We start from the raw sequence: 27,593 nt of genomic DNA, 5'->3' as shown, positions 1-27,593 counted from the left end.
AAACAAATTGGACCTCATTCTGGAAACTTCGCCTCTCACACACACCACTTGAGAAAAGCGTCGCGACGGTACTCAACAATCTTGCACAAACCACGGCAAACATCGTTCGAATCCGAAGTTTGACATTAGCTCCCGAGATTGAATCAGAAAACATTGCGTGGTGCTTTTGCTTGGTGGTGCAAAAACAAAAACCATTTTTCGTAGTAAAACTCCGGAAAACTCGTGAAAATGTCGCGATCTCGGTCCACTTTTCTCGAGGCGGATTCATCGCTGATGGATAGGAACTTGCGATTCGTACGGGTGAGTAGAAAAAGGTGCCCAAAAGGGAATGCCTCCACTTTAGCGTTTGTTTGTTTGTAACTTTCAGGACGAGACGGAGGAACAGTTCAACAGCATGTTTGGACCGATTGTGGAACAAGCCCAGGACATCAGCAGCGGGCGATCCAAAGTTGTGAAGCCCACGCCAGGTAAGTGAAATCTTGTGTGATCTTTATTGCGTAGTTAGGGTGTTATGCTCATCGTACGGCCGTTGGTCACATCCGGTTTCATTTTGTGCGGGCCACGAAGAGTTTCATGATTGTCTCATATCTTGCCCGTTTTGATCAGTTTTGACGTTGGATAACGTCTTACGGCAACATATGGGGGTACAATTCAGAAAAACGAAAAATTGAGCATGTAACGAAAAATGGTCAGGTTTTGACCGCTAATAACTCAGTCATTTATCGATAGATTTTCAATATTTATCCATGAATCGATTGGAAATTTATCTACGCGTCGATCCAAATGGAGGACACTATTGATTATTAGCAACAAACTATTGAAATATCGTAAAACGTTGACCCCTTTCTTATCTAACCAATCACGTTCAAGCACATTTTTTGGTTCCGCTTCCCACTATAAAAACGCACCGCACCCTGCTTCTTCCCTCATTCTTCTTTTTGCCGTCAGACTGTGAACACGGTCGGCGAGAAAATTTCGAGAGTCATTCGCGTCTTCAGTTCAGTTTTCAATAGGACGCGAATACAACACGCATTACAGCCGAAGAACCACGCATTTCGGAGCCGCAGCAACTGAAGCCGCTCATTTGAGTGCACCAGCCAGCATAATCGTTTTCGGCCAGAAATCGTCGCTACCAGCCAGTGCTCCGCTGTCATTGCCATGCGGGAGGCTAGCGCGGTCATTCTGGTTCATTAGATCGAGCGGCACAGCCGTCACCGTCCGTGTAATATTCCCTAATTTGTACGAGATGGCTGAAGAAAATCGACCAAAGCCGCTTGTTGAAGCGCACATCGTCATCCGCACCGCAAATCTCATCGGGCAAGGAGGATTGAAACCAGTGCGCCGTCAAAGTGTGTCTGTGTTACGCAAATTCAACAATTCAATCGGCACTTTTCAGAGCCAACAAATGTGTTTTAAAGAGTTGATTGTGTAATGTTCCCTAATTTCCCCTTTTCAGGGCCACAAAATCAATGAAAAAGAGTTATTTTGAATTAATACATTTGAAAAACAATTCTTCAATATAATCGCCTAAGTTCTGAATACATGTAAAGTGATTATTTTGTATTAACACAAAATAATAACACACAATGTCTATAATATATCAGAATTGACATGCAACAAATAGTGTGAAAATTAATTGGATTTTTAACAAAAGAAATGTTTCATAAGTTTGTGACTGTCTCAAGCCAGCAAATAGAAGAAGCTAACGTTATCCAACGTCAACTTGGCGGTCGTATCTCGGAAACAACCTCTTACTTTTTATTTTGGTGATTCTTTACATTTCAAGAATTCAATGTTTAGTTTCTATATTCGAATAGTGCTCAATTGTGTGAGGAATTTACGCATGATAATAAAATTTAGGCAAATTGATTTCCCAATCACATTTTGCGCACGACTCTTCCAGCACAATTTGGGCTAGATTCTCACAGAATCTTAATCACAATTCCACAGAGTCATAGGTATGGTTACTACCGAATTTGTGATTAAGTTCTAACGAAATCCAGGGCAGCGTTTTTGCATTTTCCTAGTTGAACTTCCGAGAGTATTCTGAGCACGATTCTTCTAAAATCGTTGATAGAATTCTCCACATAACAGGACAGGCGAAATGTTAAGGAAAAATCTTACAAATTTTTGGCAAAGTACAATGGCCAGAATTTGTAATAAATTAAATTGAATTTCGAAAGTTCTTCCTGGATTCCTTATATATTTTTTAAAATTCTTATGTTCTTGACATTATTCTCACAGAGACCAGGGCAAGGTTCTTCAAAAAAGATACATTCAAAACATAATCTGATACACAAATTGTATAATATCTTTACATGCAGATAATGATTCTATAGCATTCATCTGAGCACTATTTTCCCGAAAACCGTCTCCTAGAATTAAATACATTCCCCAGAAAAGATGATTAACATAGTTTTTGCAAATACAGTGGTACATTCTTCTTTCTTTTTTTTTTTTTGTTAATGGTAATATCGGTAAAATATTATGTTTGCCACATGCTGTACCTAATGCATCCTTTAAAGAAACTGCATCACTGTAATGTGCAGAAAATCTTTTTTGTAGAATAAACATGCAGAAAGTGAGTCATGTCCTCCCTCCCCTTGGTTATGCGACCTTGCCGCGATGGGAGGGCATAATCCATTAGCCCATATGATGGAAACCAAAGGCGTGACCTGTAGTGGTGGTATCACATTTTGGCATTTTTTGCTTAAAGCCGTTTCATAATTTATATGGCATAGACGCATTAATATATCGGATGTGATCCAACGGACATTCTGCGTCATTGATAGAATTGATGCCCATTTCAAATAACTAGTCTATTCGAAGTGGACATTAATACTATTGGTGACGATCAGTTTGCCTTTTGCTAACCTGAATGATCCGTACCCACTCTTACTATTAGCTAGCTAGACACATTGTTATCATGTACGACGTAGGGAATATTACTCTGAGGAAAATGACTAGTAGATACACTGAGTAGAAATAAGTGGCGACAATGTTGTTTTTAAATTGCCATAATAAGAAATACCTCTTTTGTAACAACGGTATAAATAATCTGATCCAGCTTCATTTTCGCAAAATTTACAAGTAGAAAGTAGGCGTTGTGAAGCATTGCATTTGCCACCGAAAAGTTAATCTTGTAGAAGACTGTAATAAAAGCCTAAGGTAACTTTAATCTTGAATATTCACTATAAAATGACTATGGAAAGTAAGACGCTGTGATTGATCATTAGGGTACACTTGCTAGTTTCGAGAAATTGTTGAACAGACAAGGAAAGTGACTTTTTTCTTTAAGGATATATGAATGTAAAGACCTGAAATTAACTAGAATTACTACTAAACAGCCTAATTTTGTTAAGACTTGACGACAATTGACACTTAAGACTCTAATCTTACGTAAAAGACAGGAGTAATCAGAATAGCACTTAAATGACAAATTATTCAAAACCATTTCGACTAGACAGTATTAGTAATGACACTACTACACTACTTTTTCAAAATATTCTGATGGAGCTGCTGATTTTCACAATGCTTTCTTTTCTCAGAAGCAAGGGAATATGGGTATTTTTAAAAAACTACCACCGCACAATACTAATAAAAACAGTGTTTATGTGGGCACCATAGCCTAGTTCGTCTGAGTATTGGTCCTGGTAGAGGGGAAACTTGGCAAAAGCCAGACCGAGGGTTCAGCCTTGACAAGTTAAGCTGTCTGGCAGCTCCAACTGAACACCATAAAAAAAGTGAGTCCTGAGGTGGAGTTTCTGGTGGCTGATAAACTGATAAACTGCATGATACTCTTGTCGGTACAACTCCTATTCCCCTCCGTTATGAAGCTAGATGAAGAGGTAGGTTCCGATTGGTATGATATCTGCACCCTTTTTGCTAAAAAAATCTCCAGCGTTTTCTGCGAAGAGGAGTTATCCAAAGAACACGTTGCGAATGTTGCAAACAACGTACCTTTGTTCGGTGAAACGTTCAACATGCTCACTGTCGATGATAATATGATCATCGAGGCGGCTGCACGGTTAAAATCATCGTTGAACCCCGGTCCCGATGGAATTCCATCTGTTTTGCTGAAGGCGCACATCGTCAATTTGCTGGTTCCTATACGCCATGTATTCAACCTATCGTTAAATAGTGGACGATTTCCTGCGGCCTGGAAAACTGCTACTATGTTTCCTGTGCATAAAAAAGGCGATCGTAAGGATGTCAATAATTATCGAGGAATTTCAGCACTTTGTTGTATTTCTAAGCTCTTCGAGTTAATAGTCATGAAACCAATGCTGTTCCACTGTAAACACTACATTAGTGAGGATCAACACGGATTCGTATCGGGGCGTTCCACAACGACCAACCTGTTGTGCCTTACTTCACACATTGCCGACAGCTTTGCTGATCGAGCCCAGACGGATGTGATCTATACCGACTTGACCGCTGCGTTCGACAAAATAAACCACGCAATAACTGTCGCTAAGTTGGAAAGGATAGGGGGGTCTGTAGCCTTGAGGTTACGCTTCCGCTTCATATGCGGAAGGTCATGGGTTCAATTCCCAGCCCCTCCACAAAAAAAAATCCGTCCAGCCACCAGAAGACGCCTCACGGAGGATCGTGCTTTGGGGAGCACATCCATCCTCCGTCAGTATCAGATGGTGACTGAGACAAACTGACCCTCTTCGCAGGCAGCTAGCCTCACTAACAGCAGAGCTCTCTCCTACCTACTCCGTGTGAGAGTAAAAGAGTAGGAGAGAGTGAAATGCAGATGTAAATATAGATAAGTTAAAAATAGATCTGTATCGGTAAAGAAGCTACAGATCAAATGATTCCGGCACAGTAGTGGCCACGAGCACGGAGTGCCTTGAAAAAAAAAAAAAAAAAAAAAAAAAAAAAAAAAAAGTTGGAAAGGCTCGGTGTCGGGGGCCTAATGTTGCGCTGGTTCAGCTCGTATCTGACTGATCGTCGCTTGACTGTGGAGTTGGCAGGATTCACTTCCGAATTTTTCACGGCAACTTCCGGAGTACCTCAAGGAAGCCATTTGGGACCCCTGATTTTTTTGCTGTACTTCAACGATGTCAACACAGTAATTAAAGGACCTCGATTATCTTATGCAGATGATCTAAAACTGTTTCTGCGGGTCCGTACCATCGCCGACGCCGTTGCTCTTCAACATGATTTAGATGTTTTTGTAGTTTGGTGCGACATGAATCGATTGACAGTTAATCCTGAGAAATGCTCGATTATCTCATTCTCACGCAAACTGCAGCCCATCCTGTTCTGTTACCAGCTCAAGGGAAAGGTGCTTCAACGAGTAGAAGATGTTAAAGATCTTGGCGTTATTCTGGATGCTCAGTTGACGTTCAAACACCATCTGTCCTATGTCATCGAGAAAGCCTCCAGGACATTGGGTTTTATCTTCCGTATTGCCAAGGATTTCACGGATCCATATTGTCTCAAATCTTTGTACTGCTCATTAGTTCGAGCCACACTTGAATATTGCTCCGCAGTTTGGCATCCGTATTACCGTAACGGCGTGGAGAGGATAGAGTCAGTGCAACGTCGCTTCATCCGTTATGCTCTCCGTCGACTTCCATGGCGAGACCCGTTCCGGTTGCCTAGCTACCAAAGTAGGTGTCAACTCATTCAACTGGAATCACTGCAGACCCGTAGAGACGTCAATAGAGCGATGGTAGTGGCTGACTTGCTTTCAGGAAGAATAGACTGTCCTGCGCTCCTGGAATCTATCAATGCGAGTGCTCACTCCAGGACGTTGCGTAACAATGCTATGTTGAGGTTACCATTGCGACGAACTAACTATGGCCAAAACAGTGCTATGGTCGGTCTTCAACGCGTGTTCAATAGGGTTGCTGCATGGTTTGATTTTCACCTGTCCCGTCAAGTAATACGTCGTAACTATGTAGAAATTTTATCCCGACTCTCTGTGTGAATATTTGTGACTTTCATTTGTTTTTTTTTTGACATTTTGTTGCCTTGTTTTGTTAAGTTTCAACTTAGTATTTTACTGTATTTTTTAGTTTAAAACATCATTGGGGCTTACTGTCTGTTGGTGTATAAATAAATAAATAAACTATCTGATTGCCTAACCCTAAAAGGTGGGACAACAATATAATTTGGACCTCTATATATTTTGGACCCTCTGGGCCTTTTTCCAACAAATTTCCCAGTGTAAATCAAAAGACCATCTCATTTCCATGTCCTTTGGATAGATAGAACTCTTTTCTCTTGCATCAACCGTTTGTGCATGGAAAATATCTTTATTTTGACTGAAATCAATTAAATTCAATCGGTTCACCCATGCAACCGTAACAACCCGTTTCACACAGAAGATGAAGACGTCATTTGAAAATTTTCAAAATGTTTGGGCGGAAGCGTAGAATTCCATTGATTATACTGCGGAACACGTTTTTGTCTCAAGCACCAAAATACCGCTAGATTAAGTGTTGTTGAATTAATTGCCGTTTTTAAAAATATCATAGCACGTCTAGTTTTTGAGATGTTGACTGTTGGAAATTCGAAATTAGTCTATTTCAGCCAACTTGCATGCAAGTTTGCCAGCTTGTATAGCAATTTATTCGCTTAATTTGCCACAGAATTCAAACTGCATGTGCATGCCAATTATTATCAACAAATTTTATGATATTTTCGATTTTTTAAAGTTCTTTTTTGATCGTTTCGAAAAGTAACGTATTTTGTCATATAAAAGAAAAGAAGAATTTTTTATGGAGACTGCAAGCATGTTGAAAAAATCCATTGAATCTAAATTTTATCGTACAATTTCAGGTAAATTGTTTTTTAATTGAAAGTTTAAGTCCTATTTTGCATGCTTGGTGGTTTAGATCACACAAAAGTATGAGAAAATCATATTTTAAATTTAATGTAAACATCAATGAAACCAAGGTTTTATACAAAAATTGTGACGTGCTGGAATATTTCTGAGGACGGCATCAGATACAGCAACCCCAAATCTATAAGAGATACATAATTTGATCCTTGAGACACGCAAAACTGTCATTTTTGTTACGCTGTGTTATTCATTGTTAATCGATTTTGAAATTCGTTTTGACATTCAAGATAATTATACCATAGGAAAACGGATTTTTTTAGGTACCGTAATCCGGTCTATCATTGATCAGCGGGGTACCCATCTCGTAAACAGTTCGTATCATCATTTATTGATGAAATATTTTCAAAGCATGAATTGCGCTTCTCCTTCCTAAATTCATGAGCTAATGAAAATTAAAATATTTTCGAAAATTGCATTTACTTCATGCGTAAATTTAACAACTTTTTGAAACAACGATTTCAATGGTTAAAGATGACACTACCGAAGATTCATGTCTCATATAAGTTGTGCAAGCGGCATTGCTAAAAATGGCATTGTCGAAAACGATTCTGTTGTCAAAACTTTCATAAGAATGTGCAGTTAGGCAACATTGACGAATAACTGTTAAGAATGTAGAATTTCCTTAGGAAATTGCCTACCTTTAGGCGTATTCCGAGGTTCGAGGTGTTTTTATTTTTGAAATAACTCAAAAAGTAAATGACTTGTAAGAGTTTGGTTTTCATATTCGGCTTCAGGGGCCATGATTTAAGTAAGTAACGACGTTTTCAATATTACCGAACGTGGTTTACATGGGTGATCAATGTTACCCCATATCAGCTAAATCAAAAAATCACTTAAAACATTTATTTAAACATCCTTAAATCTTTTGAAAACAGAAATACAGTATATAGACATGAACTATGGGTGCCAGTACTTGTTTTAAAAATATAAAACTTGTGACATTTGTGTTTTCAAATGAAAAATTTAAGAAATATCTCAAAAACTGATCAATGTTACCCCGGATTACGGTAATGGTTTATGAACTATTGAAGGATTTTTCTCCAAACCATCGACTGTTGCCAAGGCTAAATGAAGACACCATTTTAATAATCTGTTTCATACATTCCAGGCATGTACTGTGAACCCAATTTTGAATTTGCATTATGGATAAAAATTCATTTTCAGAGAAAAAACATGCTCTTTTTGTGAGTAAGTTGCTAATTTCAAGGAAAATTGCATACCTTTAGGCGTTTAATGTGGTATATTCTGTAATTCACAACATTCAACACAACATTGACCGATTTATCAACAAGTTGTAAGATTTTTGAGCCCTAATTCGGATTTCTTCTTCTTTCTGGCGTTACGTCCAAACTGGGACAAAGCCTGCTTCTCAGCTTAATGTTCTTATGAGCACTTCCACAGTTTTTAACTGAGAGCTTTCTATGCCAATTGACCATGAAAAAATGGTTGGTTTGAAATTCCATATGGGACAGTTAAGCTTTTATGGGCAGAATAAATATATATTAATCCTACAGGAAGTTGAAAGAATCTCTGGAAAAAATATTGCGGGAATCCTGGAAACAATTCTGAAAAAAAATTAAAAATTCATTGAATTGTCTTGAAATAAATCCCTAAGAATTGCTCGGAACAATGGAAATTTACGGCGAAGTCATATGAGAGATAGGGTGCCGGTGCCATTAGTGGACTATCTAAGCTATAAAAAATCATAACAAAATAACGAAAAGCCTTAGCAGAGATCTTTTGGCGTCAACAGAAAGATTTCAACCTCTACTATATGGGAAAAATATAAAAAGAGTGATAAAACTATTTTTTTCACATAAAATCGCTTGAGCCACTATTGGTACACGTGTTCCAGTAGTTGCGCTAGTGCTCCAGTAGTAGGCGTTCGGGAATTATTCAAGGAATTTTAAACAAATTGGCAAATTTTTACAAACGTTTAACATTTTTCCCTCGGAACAGCAACTAATATCTTTCGAATGAAGCATAAAGATCATCTCTGGGACTCTTCTCCATTTTTATACATCAATTTTAAAAACTGCTTCCATCCGTTGATCCACTATTGGAACACGACGGCAACTATTGGTGCAAGGGAGCAAATTTTTTGCGTAAACTTAATTATTTATATTAATTTTTGATGAAATAAAAAGCTGAAATTTGGCACATCGACTAAACTAGAGGCGATCTATCCACCAAAAAAAGTCGTTTTTATCGAAAAATGTACGTTTTATTTCATAGTAGATTGGAACTGGTACATTACAACCATTATTGGCACCGGCACCCTACCTAATGAATCCTTTCCTGAGAAAAAATCACGAGATCCGAGAAGGATCCTAAAGTCATATTTGGGATGAATTCGTTGAAAAAAGTTCCTCAACTTAAACCAGGTGGGATTTCTAGTGAAAAACATGGATGATCACATGAACATCTCCTTGAAGGATCCCTGGAATCCCTTAAATCATTTTCGACATTTTTCAAATATTGATATAGAAATTTCAGAAGCAAATAAATTTCTGGAGAAAATTTCAGAAAAATTGCTTTATAAATTTGAAAATACCTGACCAAACTCGCATAACTTGAGATCTCACCCTAAAAGCCATTAATAATCAAGTGTGTAGCTTGTCGTTATCGAGCAAATGAATGGATTTACACGTTATTCTACAATGCTACGATGAGGAGAAGATCCTCCTCTTTCTCCCAGTGGTGATAATTTTCGTCCATTCATTTGGTTAGAAACAAGGAGCTACACTCGTTTAGGGCGAGCTCACAAGTTATCTTCTTCTTCTTTCTGGCGTTACGTCCCAACTGGGACAAAGCCTGCTTCTCAGATTAGTGTTCTTATGAGCACTTCCACAGTTATTAACTGAGAGCTTTCTTTGCCGATTGACCATTTTTGCATGTGTATATCGTGTGGCAGGTACGAAGATACTCTATGCCCTGGGAATCGAGAAAATTTCCTTTACGAAAAGATCCTCGACCAGCGGGATTCGAACCCACGACCCTCAGCATGGTCATGCTGAATAGCAATGAATGTATCTTAAATTTTCAACGTAGCTCTAATCCCCAAGACCATATGGGTAAATACTATGACCGATTGAATGATTTGCTTGCTTTTCCCATAGTAATTCCTATATAAACTTTGAAGGGCTTATGTAGTCTCAATTTTCATCCAAATGAGCTCAAATTTTGAGAGGACACTCAGAATTTGATCTTGAATCGAATGAGCGGTGTGGAGCAAAAACGATTTTTTGAACCACTCTACTGTATAGTGTCAGCAAACATTATCAGTCAAATTTAGACGATAGCCTTCAAATCGAACATTGTTGAACCGAAACTGCTCTTATCTTACCCAACAATAATGATAGCTGCCACTTCAACTGAGAGGATGGCAGCTAAGGTCCTGCCTTATCACTTCGGTCAACTTTCAGCTACCATGCCATCAGCTGATTGCCTGAAGATGTGATGACTGGCAAAAGTGCTGCGTGTTGTTGATATCTAGGTATTGCTGTGCTGAAGCTCCTCCACTGGGGAGCACGCATATATGACCGTTATCGTTGTTTATATTGGGGATCGCGATAAAGCTATACGTTTTATCATCATGTTCACCCGAGAGAACTGTATAAGCAACATACACGGCGAACGAGAAAACTACAAACCCTTCTAGAAACGAGCTTTGTTTTGTTTATTTTATTATGAAGGGAAAACTTTTCCAGCAATAGTCGGTTTGCTGTAAGTGTAACTTGTTGGATAGAGTATACTCCTGGTTGTCATCAATATCTTCTTCTACTTCTTGGCCTCACTGGGACAAAGCCTGCTTCTCAATATAGTGTTCAATGAGCACTTCCACAGTTATTAAATAAAAGCTTTCCTTGACAAAGTTGCCATTTTCGCATTCGTAGGGTAAACCGGTATAATACGCCCCCTTGCTCTATCGCAGTGGAAAATGGATTACTTCTATTGTTATTGGTGTCAAAGTGTTGTTTACTTAGTTGGTCATGCTCTGCATGCAACTTTCTCTTGCCAGGTAACTTCTAAAAAGAGTACAAGACGTTTTCTGTATACGGTCCAAATCTTGACGTTTCAAAACAAACCGGGCAATATGCTACTCCCGTAGAAAACGTTTCGCGCTGTAGAAATGTTTTCAAGAAGAATTCCAACATTTGCTAAGCTTTAAAGGGTCTATTAGCAGTCTTCTTCCGATAAAAGCTTTTGTAATAAGTACAATAGTAAAGGATGGGCTTCATTTACAACGAGGCTTCCCTATCGGACCCAAAATTTTACGCCAAAAAGCTGATTTTCGATGTTTTCGGTATTTTTATTGATTGTTCATACTTCTCAAAGATCTTATATGTGCAACATCAGTTTTTCGCGGATATTCAAGGTGTGTAACCATATTTACGTGTCAAATAAGCCTTAATCCCTAGAAAATGAAGTGGGGCGTATTGCCCGGTTGGGGCGCATTATACCAATTTACCCTATATCGTGTAGCAGATACATTATACTCAGGGAAGTTTCCATTACGAAAAGATCCTGGAACGACCGGGAACAGAACCTAGACATCTTCAGCATGACTTTGCTTTGTAGCTACGGACTCTTACCACTCGGCTAAGTAGGGCCCCTGTGATCAATATCTGTTGATTGAATTTGAATCAAAATAAATTGCATTCTGTTTTGTTTTAAAACATAAAAATAATAAAAAAAAATAAAAAAAAATCTCATTAATCATTTATTGAAATGCCGCAAAGAATGTTCTTTCCAGGACGATCATTTAGATTTAAATTAGGCAAGAAGTCAACTCACTTGACCAGTATTGGTCAATATTAGTCTAAGCTAATATAGCCAAGAAATTATAATTTTTGGATACTAATTTGCTAGATTCACATTCCTACTAATGGAATGACTTTATCCACCGTTTCATTATCACTTGCATTTATCGTAGCTTCCTCTCTTTTCGACGCTCTCGGTAACAGATTATATGGCTGGTAAATTATTTTCAAGGTTGTAGCCAAATATAAAGAGATAAATGGGTGGTCACCGTTGACCCAATGTTAAGCCAATGTTAAGAAAATTTGCGGTAGCAAAAATGATAATAGATGATTTAATTCAGTGATATTTAACAATCGGTTATCATTTTGGAGCGCGTAACAGACACTAAAATCAGGAACGCTAAAATTACTTCATTTGAAATTGAATGTTTTCCTATGGATCTAAACTTTTGGATATAATATTGGATTTTTCATAATTAAAAGATAGAATTATTCGTCCACTTTGAGCAGTTTCATTAGCGTATTCACAATCACTCACAAATAAATAAGTCACCACGCAAAGTATTTACCATGTAATAGTTGTGTAGTCAGTGGCCAGCCTGGATACTGCAATCAACTTAAACAGATTTTCCACTCTTGGAAGTATATTACTTTACCCATTACTTGCTGTTGGAGTATTGATTGCACTCCACACATAAGAGCACATACTTCAATCTAAAAACGGTGCTGTAATTACCAAGTGAGTAAAATTGATGAACCCTTAGCTTACGAAAGTAGATACTCATAAACGGTAAGACCAATGAAGTGCTTCTTTTTCGAAATTCATGTGTAATGGAGTAGAGTCGTAAAAACACTTTTTGTCATTGTTATTCTTTGTAGATGGCTTAATTTTTCACTGTTCATATTTTGCCCTTTCGCCATCACACAAGTATTGGTCGAACAACAGTTGTGTAAAACCATTTGATATACTTAGGATTCGAGGCCCAAGTTTTACCAAAAGCATTGACCAAAGATCGTGCAAGGTGAATCTTGAAAAGTTTAGATTCTACAATGATTCCGTCCAAAAAAGGTGTAAATGTTGAATTTCTTCGCGGTTTCGTGTTTACGTGAATAGACAATAGATGTTTTAATCGAGTTAACGTTAACCGAAACGCCAAGTTAGCCACACACACCCTCAACTACTTGAAGAGCACTTTACTTAAGGCTTGTTTGACCACATGATTATACACATACCAACTATCAAAGCTAGATAGTGGTCGACAAATCCATAAGGCGGGGATTCGCGGATGAAATACTGGAAACATCTCAGGAGGAAATTTTAGGAGAAACTTCATGAGCAATATCTGATTAAAATCATTGAGGAATTCGTGAAAGGGTTCCTAATAGTTTGTGAAATAGTGAGTAGAAAAATTTATGTGGCAAACCATGGATGAATTTATAAAGAAATTCCTATAAAATAGCTTGAAGAACTAATAAAAATGTCGTCGTAAGAAAATTTCGAAAAATGTTCGTGGGATATTCTGGATTAAATCCTAAACGAATTTCTGCAGCACCAGAACGAACCCTTGTGTATGTTTTATAAATAATTTTAGGAATATTAGAAAGATATCCTAGAGAATAGGTGGAAGAATTCCTGTGAGTACTTTTGGAGTTAAGATCATTGAAGTTTAGTGTTCAAATGTTTAAGGCCCAAGTAAAAAGGGGTCAAATGCTAAAAGTGAAAAAGCAGTTTTTGACGTTAAAATCGACAAATCGAAAAAAAAAATTAAAACACACAGCTGTTTTATTTGCAAAATAAAAAGGCTGTGTGTTTTTATTTTTTTCGATTTGTTAATTTCAAGGACAAAAACTGATTTTTAATTTTTGACATTTGCTTCATTTTTCTTGCACCTTAAGGATTTCATAGAGCAAATTCTTAAAAAAATGCTTCTAAGCACTGCTTCAGAAATTACTGGAGCAATTTTAGGATAATTTTCTGAGGAAACGACTGAAGAAATTAGTAAAAGAATTTCTAGATGGCTTGGAGGAATCTTTGAATATTGTCCTGAACTAATCTCTAAAAAGTTTTTGAGGATTTTCGAGGATTCTAAGAATGTATTTCTATAGAAACTGTGACATTGTTTCAAAGAAATTTTTAAAGCCGCAATATTTTACTCAAAGAATGTAAAAAATGTGACTTTGTAGACAATTTTACTCGAACAAGATACTTTAGAGCATAGTTTTCCAAATTGTGGGTCGCGACCCCCAAGGAAGTTGTAAGAAGAACATGCTTGATTCTTCCCGAGCGAGATCCTTTTTGAGAATTCTCCGATAAACTCCTAGTAAGATCCTCGACATGCTCGTGATATGCTATTAGCGATTCTAAGAATTCTTTTTTCTTTCAGAATGAGCAATTCTCGTTGAAACCAGGCCGGCATCGGCACCCATCGTTAGAGTTCCAATTTTATATCATTGATCGCTAGTATATGCTATAACTAAAGGGTGGTCCTTTCGATTTTCTCAAATTGGTGGACCCCTCGTACGCCAGCTAGCTAAACAGTTTGCGAAAAAGCCCATTTTTGATAAATTAAGCGTTCCAAGATTTAATGGAAGGATATTGCTTTCATCTGAGACTAAAAACATTTTGGCGGTTATTTTTAATTTGGCCGCCATCTTGAATTTTGTTACAAAAACCGTGTTTTCACCATTAGCGCACCGCTTGCTTAGAATTCTGAGGTGACCATCAGAAATCTGAGAAAAGAACTGAGTAAGAAAGGCTAACTGATTTAGAAAATCTTTCATTTCATAGGGTACCATTGCTCACGTAGTTTTTGTAGCCTATGTCACTCAGTTTTTTCTCAGCTTTCTGATGGTGACCTCAGAATTCTAAACGAGCGGTGCGCTAATGGTGGAAAAACAGTTTTTGTAACAAAATTCAAAATGGCGTCCTAATTCAAAATGGCCGCCATTTTTTTCAATTCTTAGATGAAAGCTATATCCTTCCGCTATACGATGCCACTAAGCTTGCTATGTGTTCCATGGGAAATATAAGACACATCATGTGAAGAAATACCTGGAGAATTACCAAAAAAATGTTTTGTCGCGAACTGTTTAGCTAGCTGGCGTACGAGGGCAAATTGTAAAAGTCACAATTATCACAGAACTCAATGGAGCTCAATAAGAGAGTCAATTTGGTCTAATCAGATTACTTTAAATTATCGAAAATGTCATATACAAATTGTCTCATTTCCGGCCTACACTGAAAAAATATATTTTAGTCGTTCCAAAACGATTGTTTATTTTTTATTTTAATGAAATTGCGTCTCAAGTTAGGCAATGGCTTCTATCGACCGTCGAAACATCGCTAGATGGGCACTTTTAAGGAAAACTAGTTTTTCTAACAAAAACTTTTTTTTCTCAAATACATTTTTTTAGCGTATCATTTCCAAAAAATAAACCTTACGAGTTAAAATCACATTTATCTCAGCTTCAGCTCAATAAGCGCGTCAATTTTGTGTAATCAGTTTACTCTAAATTATCGAGATTTCCTTATAAAAAGGACGCGTTTCTCGCCACATTATATTCGAAGTTGGCACCACACTCTTAGAGTACAAATAAAAATAGATATGATACCTTATCGAAAATATTATTCCTTTATTGTTTTGAAATTGTGATAACATGTGAGAGAAATTTTTTTTTTTTTCATATTTCAATTACCGGCTATCGCTTCGATATCGAAATGTTATAGCCGATATATCACCAGAAATATTAAAAAATAAAACACAGTTACCTATCTTGAGAAAAAAGTCAACCAAGTACAAACTGTACATTTTTTTTAATCGACTTTAATCTTTTTTTTAGTGTAGGTCACAAAACTTTTTAGGTCACTTTTGAAAATCTTATTTTTTTAGTGTAGGTCACAAATGGGATAATTTTTATATGGAATTCTCGATATTTTAAAGTAAACTGATGACTCGTTTAATTAGCTGAATTGAGTTCTGAGATGATTGTGACATTCATTGGTTTAGTTTTGTTTGACAATGACATAAGATTTTTTCCGTATTTTCATTTAAAAATTAGGACAATTATCTATAAGTCATCCATACAACACTTTATAGAAGTTGTCATTTTTCGATTCGATTATTTTGAATCATATCGGGTAAAAAAGTTACGCCCTTTCCAAAACATATTCCAGATAAATTTTGGAAAAACTATGTACCGTTTTGACTCATATTCCGAAAACTTAAGGCCAACAGTGACTTCAACTGCATCTGGGGGGCATAAATTAGCTCACATTTGTGAAAATTTGGATTTCTTTGCAAAGTCTAACTGTTATCTGTTGGGTGTGCCGATGAAAATGTTTATTTAAACTTAACAACTACCGAAAAGCTAAACATTATTTAAAATTTGCAAATGGATTAGATGGACAAATTGATGTGAAGATTTGCGAAAAAGTTACACGTTTTCTCAGTGAGAATCGAACTCACGACTCCCCGATCTCTAGTTGGGGCGCGTTACCACTACACTATGAGAGGACTAATGAACGCAGAAGTTAACCTGAATTCGATTTCAGCTCAATAATCACGTGGTTCTTTTTCGCAAAGTGCACCTCTTTCGGAAGAATTAGATGCCCATCCAAACACAACGCTTTCTATTAATATCCAAAGCCTAGCCCGAGAGCGCATTATTTTTTAGGTAATGAAATAGCACACAACAATAGCCAGCAACTGTACTGGCTGAGGTTTCTATTGTGAGGGCTTCCAATGGGTCGCGACGTTCTCAAACGACCGGTTACGGAACATGAGTCCGTTGCTCGATAAATACTTGTTTTTAATTATGAATCGTGGTTTACGGCTAACCAGCCGAGTGGAAGTTTAACAACTACCGAAAAGCTAAACATTACATATAATTTGCAATTGGATTCTAATTCTTCCGAAAGAGGTGCACTTTGCGAAAAAGGACCACGTGATTATTGAGCTAAAATCGAATTCAGGTTAACTTCTGCGTTCATGAGTCCTCTCATAGCGTAGTGGTAACGCGCCCCAACTAGAGATCGGGGAGTCGTGAGTTCGATTCTCACTGAGAAGACGTGTAACTTTTTTCGCAAATCTTCACATCAATTTGTCCATCTAATCCAATTGCAAATTATATGTAATGTTTAGCTTTTCGGTAGTTGTTTAACTTCCATTCGGCTGGTTAGCCGTAAACCACGACTCATAATTAAAAACAAGTATTTAAACTTGTTTAGTATTGTTGTACGTAAAAGTATGGAACAACATTTTGATTCAAATTCCGAACAACATTCATTCATTCTGTTTCATATTCCTCGATTCAAATTCCGAACACCATGAATAAATCATATCCATGTAAATAGTTTCGCAAATAAATTTATTTTAGCTAGTTGTACTGATCTCAAACTAGAGAATCATCATAACTCTCGAGGTATAAAATAGATATTTCAGCGAAACATTCTCATCGTCATACAAAAAACGAGTGTTCGGAATATGAGTCTGTTCGGAATTTGAGACAAAACGGTATGCAAAGTGGCTTACTTCGTCAAGGTCCAAACATCCAGAAAGAACCCTATCTTAAATATTAGTTTCGTTGCTAAAGTTGTGACTAGGGAACACTTATTTCCGGTTGAAAAACATGTTCAGACCTGAACTTCCGGGTTGAACGACCCACTCACAGAAAGTCCCATTGATCAGTGAAAACCGAGTTTGATTAAACTTATTCGTTTCGAAGCACCCGTCGATTGAAAATAAAAGGTCTGTCCCGGAGCTTGGAGGGTTAATATGAGATCTTTATTAGATTTATAAGTGAATGTTTGACAAATTCCTTTTCAAATACTTGACGAATTTTTTGTGTAATTCCTCTGTATACCTCTGTCGGAATCTACACAATAATCTTCAAATTTAGAAATTCTCCAAATCGTCAGGAAGACTTCTAAAAGTTCATCTGAATCACACTATGGATCTTGCAAGGAAACAATCAAAGATCTTGCTTGTAGTCATGTAGTAGTTTGCTGGGATAAATCATAAATCTGTCGGGAAATTCACCAAACTCGAAAGAAAATGAAAAGCTTATTCGTATTAGCTAAATGTTTGTTTTAACTACATCGATCAACACCACCGCCGTTAAAAAAGGGTACACGGTCGTCGCCGGTAGAATATGCTTCGGTGCACACCTCAGCTCCCCATAATTTTACAATCTGATTTGAATGTCCGCAGATGCGGTTGGAGTTAGTGGAAAGCAATTTCACAACAACTGGCAATTGTTAAACTTGTCGTCTCTTGTGCTCACATGAATTGAATATGTGAATCTATTCAATCTGGCAAGTCATCGTGTAATTTGAATGATCACTCATCGCTCCGATAACAAAAATCGGTTATAGTGAGGGTATTAATCTGACTCCAAGCAACACGTGCTTACTGGCCATTGAATGTGTGTTCCATCATAACTGATTGTGAGAGAATTCCGTAGGCTGCATTATCAATCTGCTGCTGTATTGTTATTCTTCCGGTGCTGGCATTATACGCCCTTGAATACAGCGCTGGCACAATCGAAATCGTCGATATACGCCCTTCAATATCGCACAGAAACCCGTACGGAGCAATTCAAATCACAGGCAGCTATATATTAGCAAAACAAACAAACGCATTCACAACTTGTATTCGTTCTTCTGAGCACCTCGAGTAGAGTCAATATTTGTTTATTGAAACGAGTTCACACGACGAAATTAAGATAGTTTGCACTGTCATTCTCTTATGAGTCATTTACAAATCTATGTAGGTTTCAAGACTCAACAGGTCCATTCAATCCACGCTGTGCCTTTTCCATTCACATAATTATCCACTCATTACGCACTTTGTAAGGTGTACACACGCCTTCAGAATCATAAACTCGTGCTCGGAATTCGCGGCTTGTGACTTGCACCAAATTAAGAGAATCCGGTTTTGGTCAAATGAACAGCATCACGTCACCATTCCTCAAATCTCAACTCATTCTCATTTTATTGGTCTCTTCTTCCAAAAAAAAAACAGTCACTAAACAACCTGTTTCGACTCTCATTTGCCTCTTTTCCAGTTCGCACGGTTAACTCGCTATCTTCATCCACCAGGGTCACACTTTTATGAACATGCTGAATAGAACGCGATTTATGGTCCGTTCTATAAAATTCCGTACCCTACAAACGGGTCATTCCATTAAGGGTCGTCACTAATTAAAAATAATAATCACTCCGAATCACTTCAATCAACCTACTGAAACGATGTCGGGCTTCTATATTTACATTCGCCGGCGATGCAATTGACCGATTACGTAATATACTACTAGCGAATCAATCAAGTCTAGATGCTGCTGAAAATCATCCGCTCAGCCGCATTCTCAGTCCTTACTTAGTAGTTATCTTCTGGCGCTGTTCTGCGTGTTCCACCAATTAATGCTCCCCTTGAATATGTATTCCCCGTTTTCGAACTTTGAAATTTGAATTTCCTCTCGTGGTCGGCGTTGTTTCCTTTGGGTCAACCGAATTGTAGATCGCCGGTTATAAGGCTTGAATTGCTATATTGTACTTACACTTTTGGGGGAATGGACGAATCGAGGGATTGAACCGTTCGCGGCAAGTTCCAGCGAATAACTGAATGTCACTGCCAATCGCTTAGCTTTGAGTATTCGTCGGTTCTCTCTGCGTGCGCGTCGTGGTTCACATACGTAGCAATGTAATGTAAGAACAACCGGCGCGGCAGCTCGATGTTTGTGATTAGCTACGATGGTGAATCGGTGCCCCCTATAGCGTGACAGACTGGCACATAAGGTGTTTTACAGATGTAAACTCTTCGAAATTTAAAATTGAATTGATGGGTAGTTCAATTATGTGACTTTTATTTCTTTATTATTTTTCGATTATTTTTTTTCAAATCAACGTAAGTAACTTTCATAACGATTTTGAGAAAATATTTAAAAAGGATGAAAACCTGTCTTTTAAAAATGTTTAACATTTTTTCGCCGTGTAAATTGCCTTAATTTTGCTTTGCATGCTTTCAGCTCACGTTTAAAAACTAGGAAATTTCTATTAAATTCAATGACAAAATTATACACTGTTTTATTTAATTACTTACGACGTTTTTGTACCAGTGTACATTTTACCTTAAATACGTTAAAATGAAGCTTTCAATTCCTGTTCAGCAAGAAAAATATGAGAACTGGACAGGAACTTTGTTTTTGTACTAAAAATTGGGGTGACGAATACTGGACCACTTGCACTTTTCTTATTCCACTCAGTACATCAATTTTGCGCAAACCGTTCAAGCTTTCACATGACCATCTCAGCAAAAAAAAAAACTATTGTGTTTGCATCACACCGAAGCATAAACGGCATTTTGAGTGAAATTTCATGTCAGGAAACGTAGCAGACATTATAAATAATTAGTCTTGTGTTCAAATTTATCAGCATCTTAGGAAAAACTACTCCGCTGACTGAGGTTTTTAATGATATTTTATTTTGAATACAATACTTTTCACTTTTTTAGCCATAGAAACGATGGGCTGCATTTGACGTTTCGTGACAGCGGAATCTGGGCTGCATATGACGTTGACATTTTTCCTCTTCGCTAGTCTCTCTCAGATCCAAACTATTTTGCTATATTCAAAATAATTACTAATTATGCTCAAATATAAAACGATACGTAAATTTGTTTGTGATTTTCAAAAATCTCTACTTTTTAAAAAAGGCATACATATTTCAATGATGTGTTATTCTACGCAAACATTACTCTCTGTAATAGCTGTAATAGTTCTTCTAACACATAATTCTAATTGAACCATGATTTTTCCATTTTGTCCGGTATTGGGTGCTGTTCGGTACTGGGGGATCTCCCCCTATGTTGATTTCTTATGAAGGGTGGCGATTTCAGGAACACCATGGCGAAATAAGGTGCAAATTTTAAGAAGATTGATTTTTTTTCTATTATACAGTCGACTCCCTATAACTCGATATTCAAGGGAGCATCGATTTATAGAATTATCAAACTATAGAATATATCGACACAAAAATCCCTAAATCAAAGGAACAAATTTCTCTATTTCCAATACATACATATATGATCACTTCTTCAAGAAAGCAATACAGTCAACTCTCTCTTACTCGATATTCTGTATCTCCATATTTCCTCTAACTCGATGGAATTCAATCTAGTATACTTTGATCCCTCTGTTAGTCAAAACAATATCAAATTATAAAAATTCCAAAAAAAATATAATTATGGTTATACTGATAGTAAATAAAGGCCGATAAGCCATTTCAGAGTGATAAGATTTGAATGTTTTTGAAAATGATTCAAACATTGATAAAGGTGCTAACATTTTACTGTTTTTCGCATTTAAATTACTATATTGAACTTTTTTTTTCAAAATATTGAAATTTTCAAAAAATAAAAAATACGTGTTTTGTATCTCGATATCTTCCTAACTCGATGGTTCCTTCAATATCGTGTTAGGGAGAGTTGACTGTATTATTTTGTTGATAGTATTGAAAAAAATATTACAGTGAAACCTCCATGAGTCAATGTTCCATGACTCGATATCCACCCATAGAACCATACTTAAAACTTAATTTCATGGTTACTATGATGGTCCCCTCAAACAACTTTTCAAAGCATTTTTGTTCCATTCATCGATATTTCTATGAGTCGATGATCCCTTCAGATATCGACTCATGCAGGTTTCACAGTATTTGAAAACTTTTTTTCGAAATGCTAAAGAAAATCACGTTATTTTTACTGACATTTTTTTCAAACACATTTTATTATAACTTGCCATTTCCAAACAAAAAATAGTCCAAGCTTCCTCGAATAAGAAGGATTTCAAAATAGATATCAAGTTATGGAGATAAATTTAACTCTCACGTGGCATCGACTAGTGGAGATATCGAGTTATAGAAATATCTACTTACGGAGAGCACGATGTATGGAAATTTTGAGGGATTGAAAAATCCATCGAGTTACAGAGTATATCGAGTTACAGAATATCGAGTTGTGGGGAGTCGACTGTATTCCCAGCAGTTTTTTTTATTTTTCCGTATCATATGGAAATACAATTTTTACTATGGTTACTAACTCGATATCTAGATACGAAATATCGAATAAGGGAGATTTGACTGTTGTACAGGTGATTTTGTCTATTAATATTTTTTTGACTGGCTTTGCAATATATCTAATCATTTTTCTAATACTCTCTCAAGATTCCAGAAGAGTTTTAACCATCTTTGTAGGAATTCGTCATGCACAAGTTTCATCATAGATAATTTTAAACGGAAAAGTAGTAAAACTCAACGGGGCACCCCCTAGATATGCAGCTATGATCCCTCCCCACTAACAAAACTCTTTCCCATGACAACCATGGAGATGCAGAGGTGGTTTCGGTCTCTAGTAACAATGGAAGTCACACTAACATTCCTTCCCTTCATGGATGACCGTGAGGACGTGACCGGCACCGTTATTGACTTTTTGATGTTTGGAGTTCTCGAAAGTGTACAGATGTGTACAGATGAAAAGCTACTCCCACGCTACATTAATTGGTTCCTTGTGCGAATCACGAAGTAGCAACTACGAATTATACGGTCATCAATGCTTATGCTTATTTAATCATGACACAACCTTCTACGATATTGTTCGCTATGGTATCCAGTAGTGTTTTTGTTAATCTGGGTTCAATTGAACGCGTTCAATAACTTTCCTGAACCAAACAGAAACAGTAGATGATGTACTGTTTCCCATATGTGAGCTGGAAATCCCATATGACCTGCAAATCAAATACGCCAGCTCATGACACTACTAAATGAGCTGAAATTTTCAAGAAGCTTTCCTCTAACCCCAAGGACCTGGAGGGTGCCCCGTGGAATTATACAACTTTTTTTCTCCCATACTGAGCTGGCCCGGTCTATTACACAGGTTAAAGAAATCTCTGGAGAAGTTACTGGTTGAATTTTTGAAGATGTTCTAATCTTGTAGCAACTCATAGGAAAATCACTGGATAAAATCTTGTATATTCAGGATTTTCTCTAAAAATTCCTGAGAAAATCTTTGGAGGATTTTTTGATGTAATCTCTGAGATAATTTCTGTTGTTATCCTTAGAAAAAAGTCAATGTTGAATTCTAGAAGGTATCTACAACAAAATTCTTGGATAAATTCCTTAGGCAGTCCGTAAAAAAGTAAATGAAATGCCTAAAAAATATTTAAAGTAATATGAAGGAAAGTTAGATCCAATACTTGAACATTTTTTGAGAACTTCCTGGAGAAAACAGTAGTACTTGTAGTGGAGTCGTGAAGAGTATTCTTAGAGAATCATCTGGTCAGATTGTATAAGATATCAAAGTCCTATCTCCTAGTTCCCTCTTTTATCTGTTTTTTTTTCAGTCAGGAAGCCTCTAAAGTTCGTATTTTCATGATATGTATTTACCATTCACAAAACATTTGCGTAAGGTTAGTCACAATCTTTTGATAAGTGTAAGCGTGGATCAGCCTAACGGAATACGTATTGCATTGCATTGAGCAGCACTGAGGCATTCGATGACGAATGACAACGAAACGATGACGGAGTAATTACGAATGCTTGTGCTAGTAGCGGATCATCATGTCAGCGCTATCATCGGTCTTCCGCACGATACGTCCGGTCAGTAAAGGCCAATAAAATATGTGTGAGTGCGCCTAACATCTAGGGAGGAGCGACCAACAAGCAGACATGTTTTGTTTTTTTTGTAGAGGCGAACCAAATTATGACCAAATTATGAAAGTTTAAGTTTTTCTGATATTAGGAATTGGACAAACATCTTAAAGGACAAGATTTATTTCTGTTAAATCTTTCACCGTTTTTCTTTGTTTTCTTTTTGGCATTACGTCCTCACTGGAATAAAGCTTGCTTCTTAGCTTAGTGTTCAATGAGCACTTCCATAGTTATTCATAGCTCTTAGCTGCCATTTTCACATTCCTACATCGTGTGGCAGGTACGATCACGTCAATTTCCATTACGATTTTGCAATTACTGCCATACCTCTTCCCGATCTGAGCACACTTATGATGATTAAGCTTTCATAGAAAACTTCAATCTTATTTGCTTAAAGTGATATGCTTTCAAAATCATAAAAAATACAAGTGATATTCTTAGAAGAAAAAGTCTTTCTTCATTATAGGAAAAATATGTAAAAAAAATACTTGCATAAATCTTTCGAGAAATTTCTAGCTATATTCTTTTAGTAGTTTGCACGTGATAGCTGGAAAACTTCCTGATATAAATCGAGAAGCAATGTCTGAAAAAAATCAGGACGAATCCCTTAAGATCTCTATGGTAAAACCATAGTAAGAACTCCTGGGAAAACTCTCAGACAAATTATTCAAAAAAATACATGGATTCAAAAAAGAAGTAATACAAAAAATCACTGATCAATCAATTTCTTGGACAACTTTCTGAGCAAATTCCTAAGAAGTTTTTGGAATGATGCCTGTACAGTTTTTGGATTTTATCTAATTGATATTGATATCTATGGGATTAAGAATTTTCGAAACATGTATTGCAATGATTCATGAAAAATCCCAAAAAAAATGTCGGATGTTGTTCTCTAAACGAGTTCAAGAATAAACGCCTGAGGAAATTTCTTGGAAAATAAAGGGATTCCTAAACATGAGAGACTTTAAACAATATGTTTTTTTTATTTCCTTGATTGAATCGATTTTTGACAATAATAATAAGTTGAGTGTTTGCGGTACTTTTAAAAATATTAAATTTATTATTTTTTGAGACTTATTTTATTTTAATTTTTTTCGTAAAACCGGTTTGATTTTTTTCCAATTCCACTAAACCCTTTTTCTGTGATAGACCGATTGTAGAAAAATATAAAATGCACAATTTTTTACCAGGCAAATTAGACCTAGGTTTTTGTAGGTTATAAAATAGTACAATTTTTCAAATAGGTGAGGATTACTCATCAAATCTTCCGGTCCGCCTCATAGTTACATATACTATTTGGTGCTGGGTGTAGTTCTTGTTTTTCCAGCTGCATTGAAAAGCATGGCATACAATCGGATCTTTCTTTACCAGAAAAGAACCGAAATGTCTATCAACGACCGGTGATTGCTAGCAGATATAGTGGAGAGCTTGTCTTGAAATGTTCATCGCTTCAAGCTAGTTGAAAAATTGAATACATTGATTGCCTGTCGATCAAAGCCGAACTAGGCATAGATCGTACACATATATCTAAATCTGCATGTCTCCGATGTATTACATCGTTTCAGGTGGGAGTTATCTGATATGTGAATATGGTCCCATAACAGAAATTCTCATCTGAATGAAGTGACAAATCATAATATTCCGCAAACTATATCACACATCTAAAGAATGTATTGCGTGAAGTTAAGACACAGCAGAGTATTGGGTACAGTGGACCAAGTCCCTGCCGGGTAACGCGAAACTGATGAGCGATAGACAATAGAATCATCAACACTGTCATATGGGATAGTAAGCATGTGACTATTGTCATTTATTAGGCAAATCAATATCTCAAAATCAAAATGCTTGTTGCAACCCAATGTAGGTATTATTAAATTAGGCTGATAGATGACCACCATGCTGATACCATGTACGACAAGCAAGGTTTCCCACTACATACACCGATACAACAACTCGAATACTGAAGTATCATAACCGCGCGTTGATTTTTTTTGATATCCGTATAGTACATTAATAGTGGATTCTTGTATATAGCTGGTATAAATAACAGTATCATCAACTTCTTCAACTGAAAACTGGATGCTTGTTTTATTAAACATGCTAAATTTGCACTTAAAATCTCGGATCCAAATAGTTTGCTAAATAAAGATTGTGTGTTAGGTAACGTATAGGCCGACAAAACATAATTGCGTAGGAGTTTACAAGTTACTCAGGGACTTGAAAGTACATGAAAAGCACTTTAAGGTGACACGGAAGATCGTGTTATTTTCCCTACCTTTTGTCTCACTTTAACAATTATCATCAAAACTGTGCAGAAGCAAATCTCGAGTTTTAGTAAACCGATGAAGCTGAAAATTTTATGGGTTGTATACTACATATATAGAATAAAATGATTAATTTTTCGCATTGATATATGGAGTAGTTCTTGAGATTTGCTTCTTCAAATGGATGCGCCTTCCGCTTTTTTACTGGCGCTGTCTTTCCTGTACATTTGGCATACTGTCGGAGGTGGTGTACTGTATAAATCATCTGATTTGCTATACAACGCGCTACTTTCGATATTGTGTTTGGCGTGCAGAGAGTCAGTACTAGCGGAGGGCGCCATTCGGTTCAGTGCCAGAGAGACTATATCTATTTAATGTATCTGAAACTTGTGGGACCGCGTTAATTTCGGCGCCTGCTTGTGGAAGATCCCGGTGTGCTAAACGGTATAGGACATGTTAACGGGGGAGGCTTGGTAGGTTTTCACCCAGCCCGTGTCTAGATTGGCGGATAATTGTCTGCCAGGGTGTGGATTGAGCAATTTCAATTACAATTATGAAATAATACAATTTTTCAAATATTTTCCAAAATTATATAAATGTTCCAAAACTCATATAGGTAAAACTTCCGTAATACGCGTGTTATGGCCCAAGGTTTAAGCTAAAAAATCATTTTAATTCCCAAGCTAAGAAAATATACACAACATTCCAAAGGACCATAGTGTGCCCCGTCTAAAGGCGGGATTGGGTAATGGAGGGTTAATGAATTACTCTTATGAACATTTTTTTTTGCTTTACCGTCAGGATTCTGCATCAAGGCATTTCGGAAAGACACTCGGAACAAGTTTTTCATAAACGTTTGCCAAACTGACGGTATTCCGGCACCGGAAGACATCACCGAGGATCAACTGATGGCCATTTTGAATGACGGCACACCGAGTTCCTTTAAAATTCCCATGAGCATTACCCAGCCCCGCTTCATGAAGGACCACCTAGACAAACAATGTCAAGTTTGTGACATTGCGGTCAATTCGACGTTCTTTAAGAAAATTGAATCAGGTGGATTGATGCGCGACTTCCTAATTACGATTGTCTTGGAGGGGATCGATTCTAAGTATAACATCGCGCTCGATGAGACAGATTGGCGGGTGCTTAAGAACAAAAAGTTCGTTGACAAACTAACCGCCCACAACATCCAAAACCGAGATGTTAAAACGGTCCTGGAAAGCTACAAATATCCGACGGAAAGCGATTTGAGCAAAATAAAGGAACTGGAAACACCGCAGCTGGGTATTGATAAGCCTAAAAAGAAACTAATTGAAGAGATTGATCCGGTGACAATTAAAACAATGAAAGACGTCAAAAATAAGCTATCCGGCAAGGATGAGTACGTGCCGGATCCGACAAAGGTTGCCATCTCGCAAGCTGCTTCCAAGAAACCTGATTGTCGATTGTTCCGTGAGCCTGCAAGTGGTAGAGTGAAGACACTGATTGGAGAGTTCTACTTGCCGGAATGCGTAAGTTACGAGATTTGTTTAAATTACGACTATCGTTTTTCACTTACAAACGATCAACTTTGCAGACTTCGGCGAAAGAAATCACCTTGGATATTGGCGAGGATCGAATCCTGCTGGAAGCCAGAAAGAAAGGCTACCTGTTGGATGCATTTGTGGATTACCAAATTGATGGGTCCCGCATAAGTGCCCAGTTCAATACCAAAACAAAGGTAAGATTCTGTTTGATGAATATAAAAGTTTAAGAATTAAGCTAATATTTGAAGTTCTTGTGTTGAATATTTTTACAGATGCTCAATGTAATCATGCCAGTTATCAACCAGCGCGCTTGAGGCGTCTGCAATACTTATCCGACATTTCCCTTGATCAAAATGATGAGGTAAGAAATAATCATTAAGTTTTAATATTTTGAAGCAAACGTTAATCGAGGTAGAGGAAAAGAAAGCCTGTAACAAAATGGATTTTCTCAATCAGGTTATTGAATAGAATAAA

General features: G+C 37.0%; 2 protein-coding genes across 16 annotated transcripts in view; one reads left to right on the top strand and one right to left on the bottom strand.

The window, feature by feature from the left end:
• Window positions 1-19,328, bottom strand: part of LOC5565387 (multidrug resistance-associated protein 1) — a 56,752-nt gene extending 37,424 nt beyond the window's left edge. For all 15 annotated transcript variants that reach the window (XM_021845304.1, XM_021845306.1, XM_021845305.1 and 12 more), the window contains exon 1: window positions 19,183-19,328. The gene's annotated coding sequence lies outside the window, so the exon portion shown is untranslated. The remainder of the gene's footprint in view (window positions 1-19,182) is intronic.
• On the top strand, window positions 113-27,593 carry LOC5565384 (PIH1 domain-containing protein 1). Its single transcript, XM_001649687.2, has 5 exons — window positions 113-300; window positions 368-467; window positions 26,392-27,104; window positions 27,170-27,313; window positions 27,392-27,593. Exons 1-5 carry the CDS (start codon window positions 229-231, stop codon window positions 27,431-27,433), a joined length of 1,071 nt encoding a protein of 356 aa, XP_001649737.1. The 5' UTR covers window positions 113-228; the 3' UTR covers window positions 27,434-27,593.

The sequence above is a fragment of the Aedes aegypti genome, chromosome 2 (genome assembly GCF_002204515.2).
Source record: "Aedes aegypti strain LVP_AGWG chromosome 2, AaegL5.0 Primary Assembly, whole genome shotgun sequence".
Taxonomy (NCBI): domain Eukaryota; kingdom Metazoa; phylum Arthropoda; class Insecta; order Diptera; family Culicidae; genus Aedes; species Aedes aegypti.
The sequence above is the reverse complement of the archived record's forward strand: the minus strand, read 5'-3'. Positions and strand labels throughout refer to the sequence as shown.

Coding starts and splice junctions, on each gene's coding strand:
- LOC5565384 (XM_001649687.2), top strand. CDS start 229: ATGTCGCGATCTCGGTCCACTTTTCTCGAGGCGGATTCATCGCTGATG. Junction 301..367: donor GGAACTTGCGATTCGTACGG/GTGAGTAGAAAA, acceptor TGTAACTTTCAG/GACGAGACGGAGGAACAGTT. Junction 27,105..27,169: donor AGTTCTACTTGCCGGAATGC/GTAAGTTACGAG, acceptor TCAACTTTGCAG/ACTTCGGCGAAAGAAATCAC.